The 27,528-nt window shown below is 36.6% G+C and overlaps 1 protein-coding gene across 1 annotated transcript in view; it reads left to right on the top strand.

Annotated features, from left to right (window-relative positions):
* Positions 1-3,892: 3,892 nt before the first annotated feature.
* Positions 3,893-27,528, top strand: part of LOC122225994 (thymocyte nuclear protein 1-like) — a 43,086-nt gene continuing 19,450 nt past the window's right edge. The window contains exons 1-2 of the mRNA XM_042948661.1: positions 3,893-3,982; positions 21,179-21,328. Coding sequence (XP_042804595.1) covers positions 3,893-3,982; positions 21,179-21,328 — 240 coding nt within the window. The remainder of the gene's footprint in view (positions 3,983-21,178; positions 21,329-27,528) is intronic.

Below are 27,528 nucleotides of genomic sequence, written 5' to 3'. Positions count from 1 at the left end.
CAAATCCATCACGTGTCTTCATCATTCTTAGTATAAAGAACCATTTTCCCCCAACAGTCCTTGAATTATTTTAAATTATAATGTAACAATTTAAAGCTCTTCATATAATTAGATTCCAAAACTTACGTGAACCCACATAAAATATATAGAAATGTATATAAAATATGAAGAAAACCTGTATTTTTTCAAAAACTAAAATTTCTAGATTATGTTATTTTTTTTAAGACTTACATTAAGAGATAATGGTTTGTATAATCCCATAAATTAATGCTCCTTGAAGTGTGGTCCGTACCCCAGTACCATCAGCATCATCTAGGAACTTGTTTGAAATGCAGATTTGTACCTCTTACCTCCAAACTGACTGAATGGGAAGTCTGGGATGAGGTCCAACCAAATGGATTTTGGTAGGCTCCCCAAGTGGTTGGTTGAATGCACCTGAAGTTTGAAAAGCATTGCCTGAGAAAAAGCACAACAACTAATCTGATTGAAAAGTCACAAATAAAAACATAAAAACACAAGGAGATATAAGTAGGAATACAGAATAGTATAGCCCATATGCTATATGTACCAGACTGAACTTGAAATATTAAATCAGTTTCTTCATATTAAAGATCAAATTGAGAGCACAGTTATATCAAGAAGATTGGGCACATACCTCTACAAGGTGCAGAGAGAGAGAGGAAGAGAGAAAGGGAGAGAGAGTGGAGAGCCCAGAGCCGGGCTAAAACTCACCCAAAGTGGGGCTCAAGCGCACCAGTGCAGGGCTTCCAACTCACTAACCATGAGGTCACGACCTGAGCCAAAGTCAGATGCTTAACCGACTAAGCCACCCAGGTGCCCTACGTGACATGTTTTCTAATTTAGTCTTGATCCAAAACAAATTTCATCAGTTTCAATCTATGATTTTAATACTGTTTTAATATATTATTGATATTTTTCGAGAATTTTTATGGTTAGATGCATATATAAAGTACTTGGCATTTTGAACATTAAGCAAATACATTATTTTCTTATTAATAGGAATAGTACTAATTATTTTGCTGGATATTTTTCATTTGTCTTTAAGATCTATGCTTTAAACTTCTTCATCTTGCTCTCTGTCCATGGAGGCTGACCTGTATGGCGACAAGGCTCTCTTACTTCTGGGCTATGGCCCAAGGGACTCATCAGCAAGAAAACAGAGAGACAGAGGAGAGAATGCCAGAATGTCATTCCCTTCCCTCTTATGTGAGTGCCTAGGCCTGGTGGCTTCCTTAGACTAAAGGCTACAACTATTTCAAGATGGCACTCTCTACATAACTCTTTTCTACAAAGTTCCTCTAACCTCCTCCCCACTTACGTGTGTTAAGAATGCTACTTGGGGGCGCCTGGGTGGCGCAGTCGGTTAAGCGTCCGACTTCAGCCAGGTCACGATCTCACGGTCCGTGAGTTCGAGCCCCGCGTCAGACTCTGGGCTGATGGCTCAGAGCCTGGAGCCTGTTTCCGATTCTGTGTCTCCCTCTCTCTGTCCCTCCCCCGTTCATGCTCTGTCTCTCTCTGTCCCAAAAAATAAAATAAAACGTGGAAAAAAAAAAAAAAAAAAAAAAAAAGAATGCTACTTGCCCTCGAGAATTGCACTGTATTCTGTTTTTTTTTTCTTCTAAATCCTGCCTGTAGTTTTGTAAATAGTCTGTTTATTAAACTCTAATCAAATTATGCAATTTTCAACCAGAGTCTGGTTGATATAGTTACTCCTGATCACAGTAGTAATGAATTTACAGATAACGGTTATGAAAGCAGAAAAATACTATCTTTCTTTACTGGAGATGATAAAGGGAGAAAAGCTGGAAATGATTTCATGAGATATTTTCTGTTGGGTGTTGTAAGTTACAGAGGAAGATTTGAGACACTCTCACGAAGTTTCATTGGAAAAGGGCTTAAAAGGTGAAAGTGGCTGATTAGAGGGAAAATACAGAATAGCATGAAATTCTATCAGGAATTGATCAAAGAAGGTTTCATTATGTGCTTATTATGTGCCACACATGCTGTAGTTGTGGAGTTGTGGACATAGAGTGATGAAGTTAGACACGATCCCTGTCCTGAAGTTTGGAAAAGTATGGAGGAAATGTTTCTGACAGAAGAAATAGCATATACAAAATCTCAGAGTTGGTGGGGTGAGAAAGAAAATGAGAGCCCATTCCAGTAATTAAAATAAATTTGATGTGCTTGAGAAGTATGATAGAGTACAAAGTTACAAAATGTGAGATATAACCCTGGCTTGCATCAATATTTACATCATCACTCACAGTAGAAAGAGTACAATATGTCTTTGATCCAGGGAGAAAGACTTTGATAAGTGTGGGAAGAAAGGGATATTAGAATCTGTTCTCAACCATGCTAACCTTCCTTTCATCTTTAAAGTTTGAAAGTTAAATTTTGTTTAATGTTTATTTATTTTGAGAGAGAGGGAGCAAGAGCACAAGCGAGGGAGGGAGAGAGAGGGGGGGAGAGAGAGAGAATCCCAAACAGGCTTTGTGCTGTTAGAGCAGAGCCTGACCTGGGCTCAAACTCACGAATCATGAGATCATGACCTGAGCTGATATCGAGAGTTGGATGTTTAACCAACTGAGCCACCCTGGTTCCCCTTGAAAGTTAAATTTTAAGAAGTCTACAGCTCCAGGGGCGCCTGGGTGGCTCAGTCGGTTGAGCGTCCGACTTCGGTTCAGGTCATGATCTCACAGTTCGTGGGTTCGAGCCCCGCACCAAGCTCTGTGCTGACTGCTTGCTCAGAGCCTGGAGCCTGCTTCAGATTCTGTGTCTCCTTCTCTCTCTGCCCCTCCCCCACTCACACTTTGTCTCACTCTGTTTCTCAAAAATAAATAAATATAAAAAAAATTTAAAAAAAGAAGTCTACAGCTCCAACATATAGAAAGAGATAATGATCTAACTTAGAACACCTCTTATTTTCCCTAGGTATTAAAAATTGCTTTAGGATCCAGAATTTTCTGGATATATTCAGATAGCAGATTTGATTGCCTAAGTAACAAATTTGAATGTTTAAGTAGTATGCCACTTAATTGTGTGTTTCATTTAGAAAAGGTATGGAAATACAATTTTACGTATTTGATAATATATGAATCACAAAACAAAAATTATTTTTTAATTGAGTTCATATTTTAGACTTAGAAAATATAGAGGAAATATATATGATTGATATTTTTAGACACCCATAACTTTAACAACCATAAATTCAAAATTATTTTTTAATGTCTTTTTAATGTTTATTTATTTTTGAGAGAGAAAGAGGCAGTGTGAGCAGGGGAGGGGCAGACAGAGAGAGGGAGACACAGAATATGAAGTAGGCTCCGGAATCTGAGCTGTCAGAAAAGAGCCTGACATGGGGCTCAAATCCATGAACTGTGAGATCATGACCTGAGACAAAGTCGAATGTGTACTGACTGAACCACCCAGGTGCCCCCAAAATTCATCTTTTAAAAAATATTTGCAATTGGTGCACCTGGGTGTCTCAGTCAGTTAAGTGTCCGACTTCAGCTCAGGTCATGATCTCACAGCTCGTGAGTTCAAGCCCTGCATCAGGCTCTGTGCTGACAGCTCAGAGACTAGAGTCTGCTTCGGATTCTGTGTCTCCCTCTCTCTCTGCCCCTCCCCCACTCATGTTCTGTCTCTCTCTCCCTCACGAATAAACATTAAAAAATATATATTTGCAACTTAACATAGAATTAAGATTATGCCTCAAGAATGGAGAAAATGTATTCATATATTTGTGTAGAGTATGCCTATGGCAGTTGTAAAACCTTAGTGAGTTTACACACACCCAGTGAAATGTTGGCACAAGATCCAACAAAATCTGTTTTATTTGGAGCCAAGGAACCTTCCAGAGAATAATGCAGCTATGATTGTAGTTGGGGTTGACACGTGTGGCCTAAGAAGTCTCTCGGGAAGACTGTCTCTGCGTCTGATGCTAGAACTTGAAGTCTGCTGGGTAGGCAGTCAGGAAAGGAAGATAACATAGTCCAGCATGTCAGGAACATGGGCTGGAATCCCACAAAGATCGGCTAAAACTCGTATCTTTTCTATTGCCTCTGTCATCAGTGACCAGGCATGTATTGGCTATCCAACAGAGGCTAGGATTCTTAGTCATGGTAGTAAGCACACACTTAGCCCAGTAGTCAGAAAAACTGAAGAAAAAAAATCCAGGGAAGACAAAGCAACTGTAGGTTCGGCTGCTCCTCCCTGTGAATGAGCAGAGAATCTCTCCAGCAGCCTTTTCTAACAGGAAGCATACAAGGAACAGACTTTGGGGAAATGAAGCTCAGCCTGGCAAGTTGACACATTACAAAGCCATCACATGATCCCAAAGTTATATGAAGAGTACCATGGATTTACTTCACTTGAAATTGATTTGTGGTGGGGGGGGGGGGCACCTGTGTGGCTCAGTCTGTTAAGCATCTGACTGACTTCGGCTCATATCATGATCTCATGGTTCATGAGTTTGAGTCCTGCATCAGGTGAGATTGAGCCCCCACTCCGGGTGATCCTTGCTTCTCTCTCTGTCTCTCTCTCTCTCTCTGCCCCTCATGGGATTCTCTCTCTCTCTCCTGCTCTCTCCCTCTACCCCTCCTGGGATTCTCTCTCTCTCTTCTACTTCCTCTCCCTCTCTCTCTCTCTCTCTGCCCTCACTCACTTGTGCCATCTCTCTCTCTCAAAAAAAAAATTGATTTGTGTGTGTGTGTGTATACATACACATTATGAGGTAAAAATCCTATTTTTCCCATGAGTATAATCAGTTTTTCCAAACTCCTTTATCCGAATTTTTCCCTCAAATGAGCTCCAATATATATATATTGGAGCTCATTTGAGGGAAAAATTCATATATATATATATATATATATATATATATATATATATATATATGATTCATTCTTTGGGTTTATTTCTTCCAATTCTCTTCCACTGTGTCAATTGCACAATGTCTAATTACTCTGGATTTTAATAATCTGGTAAGATATACAAAGAAAAAGCTATATGGTAATGAAAATGCTTAAACTAGAGAAAAAGGTAAGAAAATTAACACTGAAAAATAAATATTGAACAAAATAATCATAATGTTGAAAGTGCAAAGGCAAAGACAGAAGTATATATATTGTGATACTATTTATATATTTACATCATAAAATTATATATTAATGATATATACGCATATGAAAATATAAATGAATACATTTAAATGATATGGAGAAACAGTGGGATGTTATAGGGGTAGGTTATACAGGGGTCTTCAAATGTATTTAGTAATATGTTCTTCACCTGACTGGGTGATATACAGAGATTATAATGTATTTTCTACCGTTTTGCATATTTGGTCATATTAAAATAAAATGTCTCTAATTTCAAAAGGTCAATCAAAATAGGTGCTTCAGAGTGGTGTCTAGCAATGTTACATACTAAGGGCTTTGCCCAGGGAGAGCCCTTGGAGAGACAAGCTGAGGAAGGCAGCGCAGGAAGGCTGCACCTCATTAATGAGTCACAGCAGCCCTGAGTGCCACAGATCTGTGTCCTCAGGGAACAGGCTAAAGTTTTGGAGTATGTATGAGACTTTCCTAGAAAATCCCCAAAATAGTTGTAATGTACATGTGGGGATTTGCAGAAGACTGGACATTCTCTATGAGTAAATAGGTTTGCAACAAAGGGCAATTCAGGTTACATATAATTTCTTTCAGATTCATTTTGAGATGCTTAATAATAGCCATGGAGAAGCATGAAACTAGAATTTTAAGTTTTGCTAATTTTTAAATATAATAAAATACTGATTGATAACAGGTTAATGAATGGGACAGTAAATATTTCTTTGGTATTGAATTTTCTAGATTATTTTAATTTTATAATATAATTAATGATACCCAAGATTTCCACTTACTTTGAAATAGTCTGTCTTAGTGAAGATATGAAAAATAAATGTAATGAGACATTGACATTAAAATAGAATGTACTTATCTAGGCTGCATACAAAATAGCAGTCATTCTGTGTAGAAAATGGAATGTAGTGTTTATTAAAAAAATCCACGGACAGTATTTTAAAAGTAGAAAGATAAAGGAATTTAAGGTCCTCTCATTTGAACATCAAAGGATTTACCCCTAAGGTTTATAGGACAGAATGCAGGCAATGTCTCCATGCTTTTATCTTCAAATATCATAGTTGCTTTCAGAACCCTTTTGAAGGATTGCCAGTTTTACTAAGGTGCAACAGCCCCCCATCCAGAAGCAAAGGTTTGCACCAGGGATAAAATAACTCTTTAGTTCTCATAACAAAGCGAAACCTTTCCTACCCCAAGTTGCTTATTAAAGATAAAATGCATAGACATATTGTACTTAATAGAAGATACCAGGGAAGATTTGAGAACATTTTATTAATCTGGGACAAATTAAGGTGTATGTCATTTTTTTTCTAAAGTCAAATGAATAAGAGAATTTATTTAATATTACTTCCTATTACATTTTATTGTTCTGACTTATACAGTTTAATAATATTCTCCTTCATTTCCTCAAAAGCCGCTAATTCTATGGGAATCACATACACACACACACATGTGCACACACACAGACACATAAATACACACTGATTCTTCAGGAGAAAAGTTTTACATGGATCTAATTCATTTTCTCTTGGTACTAGAAATAGATTGCTATCATTTTATTATATTTTTTTATTTTTATTTTTGCTATCATTTTATTAAGTACTATTATAGAAAAGGTGAAACTCTTTTCGATTCTGCCTTATGTATTTTTTTAAATTTTTTTATTTATTTTTGAGACAGAGAGAGACAGAGCATGAACGGGGGAGGGGCAGAGAGAGAGGGAGACACAGAATCGGAAGCAGGCTCCAGGCTCTGAGCCATCAGCCCAGAGCCCGATTCGGGGCTCGAACTCACGGACCGCGAGATCGTGACCTGAGCCGAAGTCGGACGCTTAACCGACTGAGCCACCCAGGCGCCCCTGCCTTATGTATTTTTAAATGATATGTACATTTTCTCTAAATTTTGTTACTATGAGCAGTAAGTTCTCTACAAAGACTTGTGTTTTCCTGAGTTGGCAGATGAAACAAGCATCATTTCTTAAACCCTACCTGGGAAGTTGGGAGATATTAAATGAGCTTGTCAAACACTATCTAAAAATCCAATAAATCAACGGCAGTAAGGTGTGTGTGCGTGTGCGCGCGCGCGTGTGTGTGATATTAACTTGACTGGATAAAAGTGTATCTCTTTGGAAGTATTTTCAAATATGTGAACTATATAAACCTGACCCTTCATCTGTTATTTTTGTTTGAAAAACCTATTCTCAAAGTAAAGAAAGGTACTTAGCTACAAAAGAAGTAGAAATCACTCTAACCCTTTTGATGAGATGATAATTTATGTACCCTGTCTTTACTTCTCCCATCGTCACCTGCCCACAGCATCCATGGAATATTCTAGAAAGCTGTGACACTGTAGCAATTTCACTTTTTAGACGAGGTATCAGAAATTCTCAAAATGTTGCTCTCACAGTTTAATAGTCTGCCTCTGAGATTAATGGACAATTAGTTTTTGGACACCATCAGGGACTGGAAAACCATCCTCCTCTAAAGAAGAAACTATACAGAGAGACTAGGAAATGCTTTGATAATTTTATGCCATGTTCCCAGTCATGGGGAGGTAAGCTTGAGGGTGGAATTTTATCTTACATTTCTCTTTTATATCCAATTTCCTGATTGTTATTCATCTAACAAACATATATTGAGTAGGTATTATGGATTTAACACTGGCGCTGTAGAGGTGAATGTCCCATGAGAAATAGCATGTTAAAGAAAGAGCACACAGTTAGAATCATATAAACCTAAATTTATGGAACAGCCTCTCATCCACTGGGGCATGACCATACTGAACCTCAGTTTTCTCATTTGAATAATGAACATTGTAAATAGACATCTCAAGGGTGGTATGGTTGTGCTATCAGGTATAAGGTTGTAATTTTAAAAAATAAAGAGAAAAGGAAGTTGGAAACACAATAGGGAATGTGCTCTGCTAAAAAGTTTGGGTTTTGTTCTTTAGGCAATAGCAGGTGACTGAAAGATTTGAAAAGACACTGGCATCCATATTTACTTTGAAATTCATGGCAGGTTGGCAGGTTAGGAAGTAAATCAACATGCTCCCAAAGCACCACACGATGCATCACAAAAACAAGCATATGTATATAAGTTAGATTACCCAATATTGTATTAAAAAAATCTTTGCCTCTGCTCCACTTCATTATGGGAATGGTGATTTTCAAACTAACTTTTTCCCACACAGAACCCTCTCTTTAGATGAAATCTTAGCCAGGAGCATAAACAAATAAAACAGATAAAAGCAGAGTGATTCTGTTGAAGATGAGTAAATCAAAGGGCTTTTCACCAGCAAAGTACTGAATATTCTCTTCATCCTGTGAATTTACATAGTACTCATTGTCTACATCTTTCATATCCTGCCAAATTACACACTCCCTTGAATTTTATCTTTATGTGACTCTATAGTATTCCTTTAAAGAAATTGTGAGCTCTCTGTTACAGAGATCAGAGATCACAACTCCTAAATCATTACACCTTCTTTGAAACACCCTACAATATCTTTCACATAGTAGGTGTTTCCTACTAGCTACAGGTTTCCAAGTTAATTGAATATGATGATAAATGTGTAGGTTTACAAATGAAAATTCAATTCATTTTTCTCTAAATTTTTAGGATGTATTCCCTTAGGCTTCTTAAATCACACAGTTAAAAAAACAACAACAAAGTGATATGTGTCAGAAACATCAAAGTAATATATATCAGAAAAGTGAAAAGTATATAAATTTATCAAATGAAGTTCTCAGGAAACGAATGCCTAAAATCATTCTTGATAATGCTTTAGATATAATGAGGGTACCTAAAAAATATGATAGTTGTTCCTTTTGGATTGTGGCTCAGATAAAATTGTTTTTGCTTACTGAACCGGCTTACCTTTTATTGGAGGTAAAGCTGACTTACTGCCAAATCCAACCAATTTGTAGTTCTCTGTAGAGAGAAGAGGCTGCTACAACCAGCTTAGCACAAATAATCAGGGCTTGAACTAAGAGGATGGCACTGAGGGTAAAAAGGAAAAGGATGCAGTAAGTTGTTTTCTTCCTTGTTCTTGGCTCCATATTGAGGTAAGTTTGTATTACATACACAGGAAAAAAAATTGACAAATGTATTCAGATGGGAATTTGCCTGCAATTGTCATGGCTTTTTCTATGCACTCAATTTTATTAAATATTATTTTTAAACCTTCAGCAAGAAAACAGTATCTTATGTTTATTTGAAGTAAAATAGATCTCATTGATAATGAATAGGAGGACTACCATAAGAGTCCATTCTGAATTTTAAACAATATCCCACAGAGGAACACACACACACACACACACACACACACACACTCCTAGCCTGCCTGTACAAAAGTGGGGGAAGCAATCAAATATATGCAATCTGTACTTGCCTTATTTTACATGCTTTTTGTAAGTAGTGCTTTGCAACGCTTTCCAAATAATTGGACAATTTAAGTTGGCAAACCTCTTCAAGTATCTTTTGAAAAGGTTCACTGGAAAAGTGATAGCAATTAAAATTATTGTAGCCACATTTCACACTTTGTTTATACAAGTTAGCATCTTACAGGTACTCTATTCCATTAAGAAATGCTAATTGTAATCTTGAGCCATAACTACTTCGGATGTTTTCAGTATTTATATAAGCATTCAGAAATCTCTGTAGTGGCATTGTTAAGGCATGTTTTCAAGAAAGGATTACAGCGACTTGTGCTGCCCTCTTTAACGAGCTAGAGACCATAAACATGATTTGTATATCTTGACTTTAAAATATGCTTATTTCTTGGGTGATCTTTGGTCTTTAAGATGATGTATACTATTTAAATTCTTTTCCTAATTTTGCCTAAATATTTTCTGAAATAATATTAAGTCAGCACCTTTATGGCAGTTTAGTAAGTACTCTAGAGGTCCCTTTGCTCAGAACACTTTAGGCTAAGCTCCCTAAAATATTTACAGATATGAGTAGCTCATAATTTTTTAGAAGTTCTTATGATCACTTAGAAATTTCAAGATCAAATAAACAAAATGTTAGCACCATCTTCATTAAAATATACATAAATTTGGAAACTTTCTTTTAGAATCAAATGGTTCAAACAAAGATAAAACAGATTCTTAAGGAAAACAGCAAAGCCAAACAAAATGGTTTGGGTATTGACACAAATTGGACAAATTTGTTTTGGTTTTGCAAAGGAGATTATGAGTTTGTGAATTTTTAACAGTAACTACTGAACTCATGTAAAATGTAGTAGGGATGACGAAAACAAAAGCTTAAAGGACCAACAAATATGTGAGATGCTTTATGGGCCTCAAAGCATAAAAGTATAATGTCTTGAATGTATAAATTGGGAAGATATATCAAAATGACATGCCTATTACAATTATGAAAATTTATTATATATATGTACACAGATGTACATGTATTGCACTGAGACATTGCTTGTAGTGATTTATAAAAATGGGTGTAGCTTTTTTTTTGTGAGAGAGAGAGTGTGTGTGCAAGAGTGGGGGAGGAGCAGAGAGAGAAAGAGAGAGAGAGAGAGAGAGAGAGAAACCCAAGCAGGCTCTGCACTATCAGTGCAGAGCCTGATGCAGGGCTCTAAATCACAAACCTCGAGATCATGACCTGAGCCAAAATCAAGAGTTGGACGCTTCACCAACTGAGCCACCCAGTGCCCTGGAAGCAGCTTAAGAATATAGCAACAGGTAATTTGTTAAATAAAACATAGTATATCCATGTGATAGAACATATATGGTCATGAAAAGCACAAGACAATGACAACAATAATAGTGTTACCAACAACATTAGTCATCATTAGTTGGGCCCATGCTATATGTGTCAAGGAAGTGGCATGAATGTAGTTTTGAGGATAGCATTCTGGAATATGGTTGCTTGGGATAAAAATCATATACTGTCATTTCTGAACTCTGTTGGCCTTAGGTTACTCATCAGTGGGTTTAACTGTAATCTCTATATTATAGGTTGGAAAGCAAGTAAAAGAGAGGTTAGCTCAGTGCATACTCAGTAAGTATTAACTATTATTATAATTAGTAAAATAATCTTTCATCTTTACATCTACCATATGTGCTAGGTAGCATTATTATCCACATTTTTATATATGAAGGACAAGTTGGTTATCATGAACTCATACCACTGATAATCACCAGTTATTGGTGAATGATAAATAATTGAGGCATTCGTCCTTTTAACAATATTATCAAGAACCTACTTTATATTAGGCCTTGGAGAATATGGTGGTAATAAAACCTACAAAGTCTTTATCCCCCTGGAGCTCACATTTCAGTAAGAAAGGTAGACAATAAACAGATAAATACAAAATGTCAAGGTGAGTCGTGATAAGTGCTATCAAGAAAAATGAAGTAGGGCCAGTTGCTACAGAGTGATGGGAAAAAAAGTGTGGCAGAGAAGAACAGGGAACTGCATTAAAAGGGGGGCTTGGTGATATTTGAGAAGATATATGTATCAAAGAATGATACAAATTATGTAGATGGAGAAAGGCCAAGGAAGCCACAAGTGTAAAGCCCAAACAAAGTGGGGGTGTTCTCAGTATGTTGAGAACCCAGGCTTTAAACTAAAGCTCTGTGAGTCTGGAGTCTGATTTGTAAAGGTATCTAAGATACATCCAAGAAGTGAAAGAGCTAGTTGTGCACAATACAGATTATGCCATTTGTGTTGTAATAAGTAATTTTATGTCAAAATCTATACCTATGTTTATATGGCAACGCATGCAAACATTTCTGGATAGGCAGTTCAAATTATGTTATTGCTGTTGAAATTCTTGACATCACCAGCTTGAACTGCTGGTATTTTGTTATTGAATGCAGCTCAGATACTTGCTACCCTCACTGCTCCTGGGCTGCTCCAGGTGATGGCTCAGAGCTCACTTCTAGTTCTTTTCATCATGTGACTAATCTCCCTCAGTCTGCTGTTCTCACAAATGTCTCTCATTTCAGGCATTTGACAAATGCTTTCTAATGTTCTGGACAACCTGTGCATATTTTTCTAGCATTGGAAGAAAAATTTCTCTTATCACTTTATGATCCATTTTTTATAGGGTCACTACATCAGAATTATGTTGGGGGCGAAGGGCAGGCTGCCTCAAGATGAGCGTCTTTGGCATTAAGATTATTTTGAGTTAAAAAGCAATCAAAACCCAGTAGATTCAGGAAAATCTCTTTACCTCCTCGTCAAACACTTTAAAAAAATAGATATTGGGCCTGCTCCAGAAAGAGACCATCACCATGAGAACTACATTTTGGTATAAGCTAGGTATGATAGACAGGGAGGAACCTAACAAGTCCTATTTGATCAAAGTCCTCTATGTGTCATTGTTTTTGAGTGGTCTAGCAAACATTTATTTACCAAACATTTAATATTTTTCATCTGTCTTTAAATTGCATTTCTTCCCTACCCTTTTCTCCTTAGTTCAGAATGACATGTATACCTTATTTTGCCTCAAAATAACACCTTTATCTTGGGAACTTCCATGTTTGTTTGGATTCCCCGTATGTTTGCTATTAACTTTTATTCTCTCCCGTTAATCTCTCTCATGTCAATTTGATTCTTAGTCTGGCTAAAAGGACCTTGAAGGAGACAGGACATTTACTAGGGTCCCAAAGTTACTAGGGTCCCAAAGCTTAAGGAAAACTACTATTTTTTTGTATGTTTGTTTTGTAAGTTTTTCTTGCCCATGATGTGCACATGCTGCCAAATTGACTGAGTCAGGAATGTATCCAAATGATGTTGCCATAATATCCTCCTCTCTAAATTCACCCCTGTTGCTGAATCCTGATGTCCATACTTGTCTCCTTTCCTAATAGTGGATCATGCCTGAAGGGCCCTGGAGTCTTGCCTACTACTTAGTTTCCACTGCCCTCCCCACAAGTTCACCAAACTTGTTTATGTATCTCTGAACCCCTAGAACGCATACATTTTTTTTCCAGCAATCTCATAAATACTCTGAAAACCAAAGAATACATACATATTATGATGGTGATTGAGGCATATTTTTGATCTCTTTACAGTCAACACCTGTTATAAAATTATGTCCCTTTTGCATCACCAACTGTATTCCCTAACCCTGGGCATAAATTCCAGAGCATTTTATGGCATGGGTTGAGAAATAGGAATAGATTTTATTGAGGAACTTGGCAACCAAAGTTCATCAAGAATAGAAGGCACAGGTCCTCTGATCCTCTTTAGCATCACATAGACTGGCATCATGCCAGGGCTCTCTATGGCTTGGGTAGCATGTGTCTGCATTCTAAGAAAGGCACTTCATCTGCCCATTGCTCTCTTCCCTTATGTGGTAACTGGCAAGTAATCAGACTACTAGCATGAAGGGAAGATGGGGTCAAGGTACCAAGACTTCTCAGGAGTTGTCTAGTAAGGGTCAATTTGGTGCCTCCTACTGGGAGAAGGAAGCCATCAGTCTTATGAGAAACTCAATTGTGTTGCACTCAGTTTTGATAAAATAAGGTGTAAGTGAGTGGGAAGATCAAGGTTCCCCCAAATAGCTCACTGTCCAGACAACCCAGTGTGAGCTCCCAGGGTGATTTTTAGATAAATCTGCTTGTCGTGCCAGCATGTTTGAGTGTCTGTGATAGTCCAGCTGCCTTTCCTCCTATAAATAGTCCAAACGATTGAATGAAATAATAGCGGGCAGACAAGTAGGTCAGAATAATTTTGTTCTGGAGAAGAAGTTCTTAACCTTTTTAGAAACTGTGGGGTCCCATTAAGAATCTGATGAAAGATTTAGATATTATCCCTGAAATATGCATTTAGACAAATATACCAAGTCTACCACATTCACATGATAGTTTACATATAAACTCAACTATGTATAGAATGACACCATAAATTACAAAACAAATTTGTTCTTATACTTGTAGAGTCCCATGCTTTATCATGTTAAGAAACCCTTAATTTAATTTATCCCTAAAATAACTCATTGTATTCTCTCATATTGCATTAAAAATTATTACAAAAGAAGACGAAACATCTACATAAATGCTCATGTGAAATGGGATATAAGGTTAAAGTTATCCTTGGTAAAGATTAATTGCAGTTACTTGTATTGTAGAGGCTGATGTCAGGCCATCCCAAGATGGTCTACTTTGATGTGAAGATTGTTCTGAGCTGAAGGCAATCACGACCTTACAGGCTCAAGAGACACTTTTGCCCCTCCCTTAAATATATAGAAGAGTCTAATTTTGGGATCTTTCTATTAGCAAAGATAAATTTTATATGAGTGACCCATCTGTATGTCAGGACAAATATCTAATTACCAAACATTTGTTCTTCTTATTGTCCTGTGAGGTCCTTTTCCCGCCCCCTGCCCCGAGAGTCCCATATCCCTACCCCTTTCTCCTTAATTCAGGATGATATGTGTACCTCATTTTACCTGACTGCCTTTGGAATTTTCATGTCTGTGTGGATTCCCTGTATGTACTCTATTAAATTTGATTCTCTCCTGTTAATCTGTCTCATGTCAATTTGATTCTTAGTCCAGCTAGAAGGACTTTGAGAGGATAGGAATTCTTGCTCCCTAACATATAAACAGATAGCAAGTATTCAAATTTTGTAAATCAAGAAAAAATGTAAAAGACTTTCAAATGAGCAAAGTTGATTACTGGTGGCTTGTCCAGAACACTCAGATTATTTTAGCTTTTCATGGTCTTAAATGTATTTTATAATTCTGTAAGTTGTAGAAAACTGATAGTAATGTAAATAAATATTTTTGTTAGAAATGCAAATGAATTTGGCCAGTGGAGATGTAATTGTTCATTGCCCAATGGATAGTGACCAAATTTGTATGTATTTGCACATTCACTTCAGTATTTCTATTTGTCTTTACATGTGTGTTCCTCAAATTCTTTGAACTAGTTTTTAATACATTGTTGGTTCCCTCATTAATTATTGTGCTAAATAAAACCTGTGAAATGTATTCATTTTATATTTCTATGTCATAATTTGATAGGGAAAGATAGGATAAAATAGGCAGAGAGGGAAAGATTAAGACCTGAGGATCCTGGATGGGGAAAAACAGAGCTGGGAGCATCTGACCACAGCAAACCCCCTCTGGGCATAAGGTTCCTCTTAAGAACGTAACCAACAGCACCAACTCCCCTTCAGGTTGTCCTCAGGAATTTAACAAAAGACCTAACTAAAAATAAGTAGACCATAAAGGAAAGGTATGGCCGTAGACCACCCCTCATACAATGGAAATGAGCCGGTCAAAAAGGAATGAGTAGGCATTTAGGATTACCTAGCCAATAAAGGTAGAACCTGAGAAGGAACAAGGGGGAAAAGTAGGGAGTGCTGACTAGAACCTTATAAAACAAAGACCCTTGCTTATAGTCCGGCACATTCACTTTCCAGTGCCCTCTCTCTATAAAGAGAGCTTTCATGCTATTCTTACTTTCTAATCTTATACTCTAATATTTTGCCTGCTGCCCATTTTATTTTGTGTCTACCTCTTTATCCTTTGAAGGCGAGACAACAAATCCTGGGTATTGAGGTAAAAAAAAAAGAAAAATCTTGCAACAATAATTTTACCTTTAAAGAATTCTTCACTAATTTTCTAAGTCCTCATCAGAAATAAAGATGAAAAAAATTATATTATTTCATGAACATGTGATTTTAAATTTTTGTGTATAAAGATCCTTCAATTTTGTGGCTTCTATTTAGTGTCATGAACAAAGAAGATAGAAAAGAAGATTGACAATTTCAGGGTTTTTTGTTTTTTTTTTTTTTCAATTTAAAATGTGAAAGATTTCCTCTCTAAAATGGTATGATTTACCAAGACTACTGTCCTGAATTTTTTTACATTTAACCTATTAAAATCTTCTTTTCTATTATAAGTTTTGTTTATATGTAAGAGTTTAATAGCACAATTCACATTCTTCCAAATTCAATGAGACAAGATTATTCTGGGCACACTTGTCTTTGAATATTGCCAGGTGGTATTACAGATTGAAAAAAGTAAAAGTAAAAATTATATTTACGGTATTTGCTTTTGTTGAATGAAATATACATTTATCACAAGATAGTATTTATTTATATTTTCAGTGCTTTCATTACAATATCATTAATATTTGTTAGATATTGTTCAATCTGATTATCTGGCTAAAAATCAAATGAGGTAACAGTTCTATTGTCTGATTTCTGTGGAGCAACTGCATCTTCTGGGAAATGAATTATGACAAAGTACAAATTCATTTCTGTTCTTTCAAAAAAAACAAGCTTCAATTAAATGTTAACACCCCAGGTGTTTTACATCTCTTCAATGAAAACATTATCACTTCAGCTTTTGAGACAGAGGTATGTCAAAAATCCAGATGCTTCATACATTTTTTTTTTTTGGAATTCAATGAGGAAAGTTAAGAAAACTATCTGCATGTGAATTACTTTCTACAATGGCAGGCATCCCGACACTGATTAATTGCTAAGCAAAACCCATATTCACTGGAATGGTAGTTATATGCAAATATCCGAGGCCAACTAAAGAAGGGCTGGAATGACATTCTCCTTCAAGAAATTTAATTTTCAAGAAATAAATGCAGCACGCTGAGATAGTAAGGCTTAGAGAAAAATAAACCAGTATAGCTTAGAGGTAGAATTTTATTTTTCTCTTTTTGAATCATTTCTCACTTCATATATCCACGAAAGTGATTTACACATTTTTTCCCAATACAAAGCATATTTATTGATGCACAGAACTTTTCTAGAATAGGCTTTGGGAAGAGTTAATATCTACTATTTTCTCTTGGATTATGGAAAGAAAGTATAAACAAGTGTACTGAAGAGACAAAAGAAAGGTTTTGGAATCTAAAATATAACGGGTCCCTGTAGTTGTAATTTCTTTTGAAAGATGTGGAACATACACCAATCTAGTGCAAATACAACACCAGCGCAAGGTCAAATGCTAGAATGTTCAAAAAAAGGGAGATTTTAAATGGAAGTCAGAATAAGCCACTCCAAAATGTTGCTACTTTGGCATAAGAATTATTTTGCATGGAAGGCAACTGAGAAATAGTACGCATAAAAAGAACCCTCTGCCTTATTCATTTCTGCCTCAAAGTAGAGCATACGTTCCCCTTGTGTCAAGATCATGCCTCTTCCATGCCGATACGACTGAAGATGACCTAGAGATGTGTCTTCATAACAAACCTTACTAAGAAACCCTTATTTCCTAGTTACCTTACCACAATTTATATCTTTGTTAAGGTGGTATACAAGTCTTCTAGTCTAACCACTTCTTTGAGCTTTTCACTTCTTTTCTGTAAATCCTCTCTCTTTATAAAAAATACTAACATCAAAAAAAAATAAAAAAAAAATACTAACATCATGGGGCGCCTGGGTGGCTCAGTCGGTTAAGCGGCCGACTTCGGCTCAGGTCATGATCTCACGGTCCGTGAGTTCGAGCCCCGCGTCGGGCTCTGTGCTGACACCTCAGAGCCTGGAGCCTGTTTCGGATTCTGTGTCTCCCTCTCTCTGACCCTCCCCTGTTCATGCTCTGTCTCTCCCTGTCTCAAAAATAAATAAAACGTTAAAAAAATTTTTTTAAATACTAACATCAGATATAATTTGTTAACCTGCTTTTTTTTTAAATTCATTCACACACACCATTGGTAAAAAGAAACAAACAAGTAAACATAACAGGGTAGAGGAAAAGCTTTTCCTGCTCTACATTTACATGCAGCTCAACATTTATTAAGCAATAATTTTCTATTATATTGTTTTATCAGCTGTAGGAGTACATAAAAGAAAAAATCTTAACATAGATGGTTCATTTTGAGAATTATGTAACTGTCAAGGCTAATTTGGCCTGACTGAAATACAGTACATGGAATATCAGGGCTAATTATGGCAAATCCATGAGATGAATCATGGAAAACCTGAGATGATAGCGTTTGGTCTTAAGCAGATTTCCAGAAGTTCTCAACTGGAGCTTAATCATTCATTTGCTCAACAAATGTTTACTTGCTTCTGTGTATTTAGTATATATTTATTAAGCACATTGTATGTGCCTCTCACTCTTTTAGGTGCTAAAAATAAAACAAAGTATCACAGACAAATTCTCCGTCCTTAGGGAGCTTACAGTAAATCAGGAGAGCTATAAACATTTATAGAAAGTTGCTAGTATTGTTTACAACAGGAGGTGTTAAGGGAATATATAAGAGCTTGACATTTATGTTAACATCCTGGAAATAGAGATGTCAAGAAAAACTTACAGTAATTTACAACATATTTATTATTTGTCTTCTTATATGTATCTAAGACTTATTAGTGTGTGATATTAATACAAAGTGATATATTCTTTTTACCAGATCCTGGAGAAAGAATTTCCCTTAACTCTGGCCCAATACCTTGAATTATGGGAAGGCCAGCTCTATCACAAACCTAACCTGCAACTCTATTCAAAGGAGTAAAGAAGGAAAAGTGTAGAATGTGATGTCTGCAGGAATGTTGTCTCCTCCATGATCATGACCTGCCAGGCCCATTCATCATTGGGATGATGTTCTGATGCACTTCAGGGCACACTATCCCAAAATATGGCAACTGGAAATATTAAATATTTTAAGCTGAAGAAGTTTTAGAAAATAGCAGAAGCAGAAAGCTCATTCTGACCTTTTCTCCTCCCCCTTATTTCCTGAAACAAGTTATAAAACCCTCATGTGAGATGTTCCCTCAGGATACCCCAAGGAAAGGACAATCCTTATGTGTGAAGACAAAGAGATATCAAGAATCTGAACAAACAAGTCTTGCTAAGTTTCCCAGTTTACTCCACTAACCTCACACTGTCTTACCTATCATATTTCTATAGGATAGCCCACTTTTCATCTCACTGCTCATAAAAAAACTCAGGTCTGTTTCTCCGGGTTTTAATTGCCTTATGAAGTCTCTTGTGTCACATTAAGCTGTATTAAGTGAATGTATATTCTCTTCACTTGTGAATCTGTTTTTGTCAGTTTAATTTTCAGACCCAATGAGGAATCCTAAGAGGGTTGAGGAAAACTTTTTCCTTACCCACAGTCAAATTACTCCTAAAACAGCTAAGTTTGTGTATGTTGTCCAGAAAGCCCATGAACTAAAATTTTCTCCACCTGGAATAGCTCCTCCAGTATTCCAAGGAATTGAAAGGCTTTCCTGTAAAGTATTTATAATTCTCCTATTTGAAGACTTATGTTGAGTACTTTGGGTACTTTTAATTTTTTTTAACCATAGCGGTTTTTGACTTATTTCATTTTCAAAATCCAAATTCTCATGAAATATGTGCTACTCTCCCTAAAACAAATCTCACATGCTGAATAGAATCCTTAATATGAGTAAATCAGATAATGAACAAAAACATTAGCCTATTTGATTTTGGTTCTTCAAGTTTGTGCAATTAATTGAGGACTTATTTTTTTCAGAATTCTTTTTTTTTATTATGTGATAATATAAGAATGAAACAACCACAGATACTAATAAGAAAAAGTATCATTCTCAAGATAAAACTGAAACAAAGTAGAATATAAAGTAGGATATCTGGGAGTGTTTCACTGAAATTGTAATTTTGGCAAGGTTTTATTAGAAATTTATGATATTTCTGGTTCTCATGGAATAGAAACATCTTTATTTTATGTAAGTCTGTTTTTCATCCTACTGGCATTGTGAATACATACATATTTTCAAGAAAACATTGTATACAAAGGTGGGAACTGTCTCTATTATGAATAACACTACAGTGAACATCTTTACATATAAATTCTGGACTGCATCTCTGATTATTTCTACATGTCTAGTGTCATACTGTCTGCACTATGGATAACATTGCTGTGAATTTTTTATACATAACTGTTTGACAGCGCCTTTCTTTATGGTAAATTACTTCAGGTAAACTTACTGGATGAAATGAATAAATAACATGAAAATTTGGGTTATGCATATTGTAGTCTGTTCTACTGTCAGCAACAGATAAGAATGGATATTGGCAATCTTGAAGGAATTTTTAACCCTTAAAATTATTTTACAATTGATTGGAAGATAAAATACTTCCTTGTATTTGCATTTCTTTTTTTTTTTTTAATCAAGCATGACTACTATTTTACATATTAATGGGGTATTTGTGTATGTTTTCATATTTTTCCACTGTGGCATTTATCTTATTTTTATTAATCTGTATTTGTTACAAAAGAGGAAACTTTTTCATATTTATTACCAATATTTAACCCAATTATTTATTTTTTAACCAGTGCTGCTTGTATTTTGCTTTTATGTTTTTATTAATTATATATAAAATTCTATTTACATGGCATTCTCCAGATTTCTTCTGCCTTGGACCAGCTAGAGGTTAAAATTATTAAAAAGTAGCTTCAAAAGGGAGAGTTCAAATTTCATTACCTAAACTTGGATTTTTGATTCTTCAAGATAGGCAGCAATATTTTGCAGCAAGAAAGGCAAGATTGTCAAGAGAGAATTTTAGAGAATTTATCATCTTCTATTTGACACTGGACTTTAAGGCTCTACATAAAGGACCATCGTGTCTAGAAAAAAAGCTAAAAACAAAGCCTGCCCAGGGCCACCTATGTAATTTTCATAAGGAAAAAGCAGGTCCCTTGATCAGATATCATGACAATATCAAGACAGTGACAACCGGGTATTAAACCAAGTATGTGACCCTGTACAACTGCACAGGTCACATGCCCATGAAGCCAGCCTTGATTCTGCCTTTTCTGACCTTGTTGGATTGCAGACAGAAGGAACATTAAATATACAGAGGCAGTTGGTCACAGGTGTGCCACCATCTCTTCTCTCTGCCTCAAAGTACAGTGCTTGTTTTGTAGGTTCAGGGAAATTCCTAGTCTCAGGGGATTATCTTCCCCCACATACATTCACATTTGGAATTAGGGATAGAAATAAATGTTCCTCACCTGGCTCCTCAACAAAATGAAGGAAGGTCACATGAAGGGAAACTCAGCTCACAGCTCAGTCAGGCAGAGTAGCCTTTAGGAAAACTCCTAGCTTTTCTTTTGGTGTTAACAGGACCTCTTCATACCTCCACGGGGAGCAAAGAAATTAGCTGAGTTGAGAGTCAGCATGGTGGCCAAGGCATCAGCTATATCTGCATACTCCTGTGCAAAGGAGAGAGTGAAGGAAGAGAAAGCCAGGCAAAGCTGCCCTGTCTCCCAGCAGGTCAGTAGTGGGAGGAATCTAGCAGCTGTATTTTACAGGTGCTTGTGGAGTGACCGTCAGGAAAAACGACATAAAATGCTGACTACAATAATTTCTGACACAAATACTTCCCATAACCTCTTATCTAACAAAGAAGTGATAATGGAAAAATAAATAGATCAACATCCTAGCAAAAACTTTAAGATACATCTTCTGAATAATACAGTAGTTGCAACTCTTTTGGCCAAAAACCCTCTTTGCTATTAGTCATGTCAGCTGACAACTCCCCAAACAGACCACCAAATTAAAATGTTGATCAAAGAAAGCTCAGTTGATTAACTTATTAGAGTAAGGGAGAGCATCACCTTAAGAGACATTCAGTTTCTTAAAAGGGGAAGATGGGAAATAGTTATTTCTAGGGTTTAAGGCTTCGGTGGTTGAAGTTAGGTGTTTAGAGCTTGAATCTGATTTGGACTGGGTACAGTTTTTGATATCATGGTTTAGGTTCTGTGGACAAATGAAGGTAAGGATCTTAGATAAGTGTTCCCGAGTTACTAATATTGGGCTGAGTGATCTCTTTGCCTATTTGAACCATCTATTGTCCTCAGAAGGCTGCCTACCTAAATAAAACTGTTGTTCTAGAAAAAGTCTGAGCGCATTCCTTTTAGATAATTGCATTTTGGGGAAGATCTTGAAGCAAACAATGAAGTTATTTACTGTTTTATATCTTTATCTTTCTGGGAAAGAATTTTCCAGAATAAATAATACTGGAACGTTGATGGAGACAGCCTTCATATTTAGTCCTGAGAGTTAGGTTTTGGGGCTGCAGGTTATCTCAGTCCTCACTAGACTCACAAAAGTAACGTCAAAAGAGTTAGATTTGCCTCTTATGATCCAGTAAGAGCAATAGACAGTTTAAAAGCGATTGTCAACTGTGATTAACATGGCCAGCCCTGGACAAACTTTTCAAGAAAGTATAAAGTTCTACCACTTCTTGAAGTAACTTTGTAGTCTTATGTTGTCCTCAACTTCTTGAATTTTCACCTCTGTTCCAGTTATACCATTTTCCTCATCCACCAAATTCTTAAAGACCCCTTCCCCAAGGCTTTCCTATAAGAAACTGAATAGAAGTCAATAAGCCTCCTTTGAAATTAGAACTCCTTGCTCTCAGAATATCTATTTAGTAGCTGTTGTGCGGCTTTAATAAACATGTCAGAAAAATATGCACATACCTATCTACTTGCTACAGTTTGTGCTATTAAACGGAAAGTATGACATGCGGAATTCATGTCTTTGGGGAAGATGAATTACTCGGTAATATGTAGCATACTTTCTAGATGTATTTATTAACTGCATAACGGATTGAATAGTAATTGCCTTCAATATCTTTAAGTTTGGATTTGCTCCTTTCGGTTTCAGTTGGCTTAAATAAAATATTGAATTGGTGTTTTCAAACCAAGGTAGATTGGATTAAATAATCATAGTTCATCAATCACTTTTCTATTGTTGTTTAGTGTAATGTTGTGAGAAAGTACTGAATTGATAGTGAGAAAACCTTGGTGTTAGTCTTGATTCTGGCACTAACAGACTGCAGGACTCCATATATCACTTAATTACCCTAATTTTCAGTTTACTTATCCATTAATTGAAGAATTATACTAACGGGTTTTTAGAATTAATGCCAGCTCAGTCTTCTCTGATGGATGATTCTAAGTTGTACAGCATCTCCCATGTGAACTGCTTAGAAAAGTCTATTTTCTCACATGCATTTGCCAGTCATCTGTGCTAAGTCTGAAAGGTCATTCATCACACATTGCTGGTTTATCATAGTTATTTCTGTACACCTGCTTAAAGTGTCTACAATAAGCATTTTATAGCATGAGTTTTTAAAACACTCTAGACAACAAAGGAAGACTCATTTGCCAAGAGCAAACTGCAGAATTTATTGAAATCATGATGATTATTTAGGAACCAGGGAGGGACTGTTGATTAACTCTTCAGATTAGTTACTCTCTCTCTTAGCTCCAACTCAGTGAACATAATCTATTACAGAAAGATACTTATTTTCAAAAGTGGTAATAATTGGGGATCGAGGGGAAGAGTTGATTAACTCCGAATATTATTCTGACTCTCAGGTATGGCTCAGATGAAAATGACATTGCATTGATATAAAATGCTCTTGTAAAATTTTAAGGTAAAAGACACTTACCTTCTACATGACTATAAATGGTAATAGTAAACATAATGAAATACAAATTTCAAAACAGAAGCAAAATTAAACTTTAGATCCTCTTTATTTTACTACAGCCAAGCCTCAAACCAGGAGCAGTAAAAAGGGGAGAACTTTATTGCTACTCACTGTTCAACACTTCCGGGCCATGTTTTATTTTTTTCTTTTTTACACTTCATCTGTCGTTGCCCTATGTTAGGAGGGAAAGGTTTGAATAGAATTGAGCTTCCTATGCTATCTAATATAAATTCACTAGGTCATATAGATCTAAACTCTGCACATATAATGTATGATAAACTATTTTTTATTTTATTTTTTTTTTAATTTTTTTTTTTAATTTTTTTTTCAACGTTTTTAATTTATTTTTGGGACAGAGAGAGACAGAGCATGAACGGGGGAGGAGCAGAGAGAGAGGGAGACACAGAATCGGAAACAGGCTCCAGGCTCCGAGCCATCAGCCCAGAGCCTGACGCGGGGCTCGAACTCACAGACCGCGAGATCGTGACCTGGCTGAAGTCGGACGCTTAACCGACTGCGCCACCCAGGCGCCCCGATAAACTATTTTTTAAAAAGGAGTTGCACATGTGTATATCTAACTCAAACTCTGGCACTTTCTGTGTCTAGAGCCCCTCACAGCCTGGACAATCATGAGGTAGGAGTTAATGAGCAAGGAGAGAGACAGATGCTCCTGCAATGGCACAACCAACAAAGTAGTCCAGTGCTGGCCTTTGAGCCCTCCAGGCTCCTGGTAACCACAAACACTTCCAGATGTGGCCCATTCCCATTTTGCAGCAATAATCCTCAGGCATTCTCAGTAGCCATTCCCACTTAAATTCTCCTTCAACTATTTTGGGCTTCAAAGGATTCTCACAGTGTGTGGGCCAATGAGCCCCAAAAACACACCCTTATCTTTTTTGCTGTAATTTTGGATTTCTTGCCATTTCTTAAGCCATTTTTAGGGACCAGGAACGTAAGAGAGACAAGCTGCAGTGTGTTCAATCCATCATCTTGCAACCATGGTAATCAAATAGGTAGATATAAAATCAAAATGGCAAGCTGAGGAGCAAATAAGTATGCAGAGAAATTCTCTGTAGTAATAAACAGAAATCTTGAGTTAAGGCAAGAGACTCGGAGCACAGCAATGACAGGAAAAGGGGTGCTGTGGGACAGATGAGCGTATGGGTATGTGATGGGTATGGCACACTCACCATCCACCTCACAACACCCTAAATCATGTCACTCAAATGAGGAGATAAAGATATTAGTTAAACAGGCTTAAGATAAAATATTTTATACATAATGAACACATTCGTAAGTAATGTCAAGTATAAACCCCAAAATGTCCTCTTGCTCGCTGATCAACCATGGTTGAAATTAACATCCTAAACACTCTCTGTAGTTGGCGGCCTACCCAAGCATTTCACCCCTCACGTTTCCCTTCTCCTTTAAAGTTGTTTTGATTTTACAATGGCATCTAAGTAAGTGTAAATACAAAGAATTTGGGAGGGCTGTATTGTAGGGGAAGAAGCTATGTATTCTCTATAAGACTCTGCCTTATTTTTACTCAATTAGTTCCAATTATCTTGAAAGTAACCTATTTACTGCACTGGGCAAAAATAACCCAAATAGATTATTGGAAATTTTCAAAACCAAAATATCCAGCTTGTATGTATGTATGTATGTATGTATAAATAAATAAATAAATAAATGGTAGATAAATGAATGTTTGATTTTGTTACAAGGTCAATATTATATCTACCTCTATATCTACATCTGTTTCTGCACTACATCTATCTATAGCTATATCTATATATTTACTCTTAACTTGATTTCCATACATAAACCTATCTCACATGACTGTTCAATTATCTTTTTTTTGCCAGAATAATTTTTAAAAATCTATACAACTTTTGAGAAAAGGACTTTTTTTGGTTGAAGAATAAAACGTTTTTTACACCCCCTCCTCCAACATAGTACACAGATATTCTAAAGGAAATCATATATTGAGATGTTGGTTTCAAGCAGAGATGCACTCACCAATTTCTTCAACATGACTTCTAGCTAGAAAGTATCATAAAGGATAAAACAGAACTTGTACCTTATGTTTGGATGAACAAAAAAGGTTTTGCTTTGAATTTTATGCCAAACAAGAGTGATGGAAAAGTCAATATTTTTTAGGATTCTTTAGTACCATGGTGAATACGACCGATTTCCACATACTTCAAAGAAGTCTAGTGTTTAGCCTGTATGTTGCCCTAAAGATGTTTTTTTTTCTGTTCTGTAACATATTTCCAAGGGTAATTTGAGTGAAAGATAAACATGCACCCCCCAAAACTGTGAAGATACATCTTTAAAAGCCTCTTTCACTACTTCTACTTTTCAAAAGGTTAAAAACAAAGAAGTGTCAAAAACTACTCAGTTCATTAATAAGGGAACCAGTAAGATGTTAAACCTAGTTCAAAGCAGACTTCAAGAAATGAAGATTTATGTAGTCTGTCAGTCACAGTAACGCTGAAAATCATTTGCAACTAGATATAAAACTGATTAATGTCATGTATGGCAATAAACCCTAATATTTGCAGTTACTTTTTCTTTTAGATAGATATAATTTTTACATTACTGTTGAACAAGAATCCGCTGTAGTGATCCCAGTCAAGAAATGATTTCACAAATACCAGTGTCCTACAAGTTAACCTATATCCTTACAGAGCTGTAAAGTATGCTAATCAATAGTGAAAAGATAGTTTAATGAAGACAACCACTCCTAGAAAATTAGCTAATCCTCAGTCACGTTATGTGTCCTATTCAGTACTCAGCATTACACTGGTAGGACGTCCATCAGTCTCTACATCCTATGTCCATGTCTTGGATAATTTTTCTTAAAAGCGTCTATGCTTGTGTGAGCATACAGGTTGGGGCAGTTGAAGGCAAGGCAGCATCAGGAATATTCCACCAAAAGACAGAAAGAGTTAATATTCAAGTTTTGACACCTAATATAGTATTTTTGAGATGGTAACATGACAAACAGTTTAAAAGCAAGGCTGTTTCCAGAGAAATTCTTTTATCTACCCATTTAACTTATCAAGGAGAGGTCTGCAGAAAGTGATTGTTGAATGTCGCCCAAGGAACATTCCAACAAAGAGAAATGGAGTAATATCCACCACAACCTACAGCCCTGGTAGATTAATGGGGTGACAGGAGACAGAGCAGAAGAGGCAGATAGCCAGGTGTATGGAATGGGGGATGAATTGCTTTCATTGAGAGGAATACCAAGACCCCAGAAGTTTCTGCTAATTTCTCTTCAGGTGTCCTGATGGAGTCAGCATGGTAGGGTATCTCAAACGTCCCCAAGGGTGGCCATATAGAAAAGAACTTGGCTGTACTGTATACACAGGCACAGAGAGGGTCTGTATTCTTCTCATTCAGTGCTGCCTTACAATTGTTGTGGCCAGTAGTAGGATGTGGAAGTTCTCGCATGCAGGTAAGGAATTTCTGTAACTGTACCTGGGCCTGGGGCAGTTTGGGACTCAAACTCAGATCCCTGCAGGCTCCACAAACAAATCTTGAGAGACAAGATTTTCAAGGACAGCTGTCAGCACCCTAAGATGAGAAAGGGCCATTTTCTAGCCACAGATTCAGCAGAAGGTAGCAGCGGGTGGCTTAGAGGGGAGAGGCAAAGACCACGCACATGACAGCAGCTGATACTTCAGAGGGAAAGCCAGGGATGGAGGGGCGGGATGAAGGTAGGTAGGATACTGCACGGCTCAGAGACATTCTTTTCTTTCCCAAAGACCACGCCCTTGAAGCGTTAACACTCCTCCATGCACCCAGATACCATCCAGGAGAGAGCAGGCGAGTGGAGTAGATTTCTGAAATTTTACCCAATATTGTCTGACCGATCACTTAAAAAGATTTAAATATGATTCGAACTAATTTTACTGGATGAGAGGTTTTTGTTTTGTTCTTTGTTGCTATTCTTTCTCTCCTGGCT

Source organism: Panthera leo, chromosome C1, assembly GCF_018350215.1.
Source record: "Panthera leo isolate Ple1 chromosome C1, P.leo_Ple1_pat1.1, whole genome shotgun sequence".
Lineage (NCBI taxonomy): Eukaryota > Metazoa > Chordata > Mammalia > Carnivora > Felidae > Panthera > Panthera leo.
This window is presented reverse-complemented; position numbering and strand designations above follow the sequence as displayed.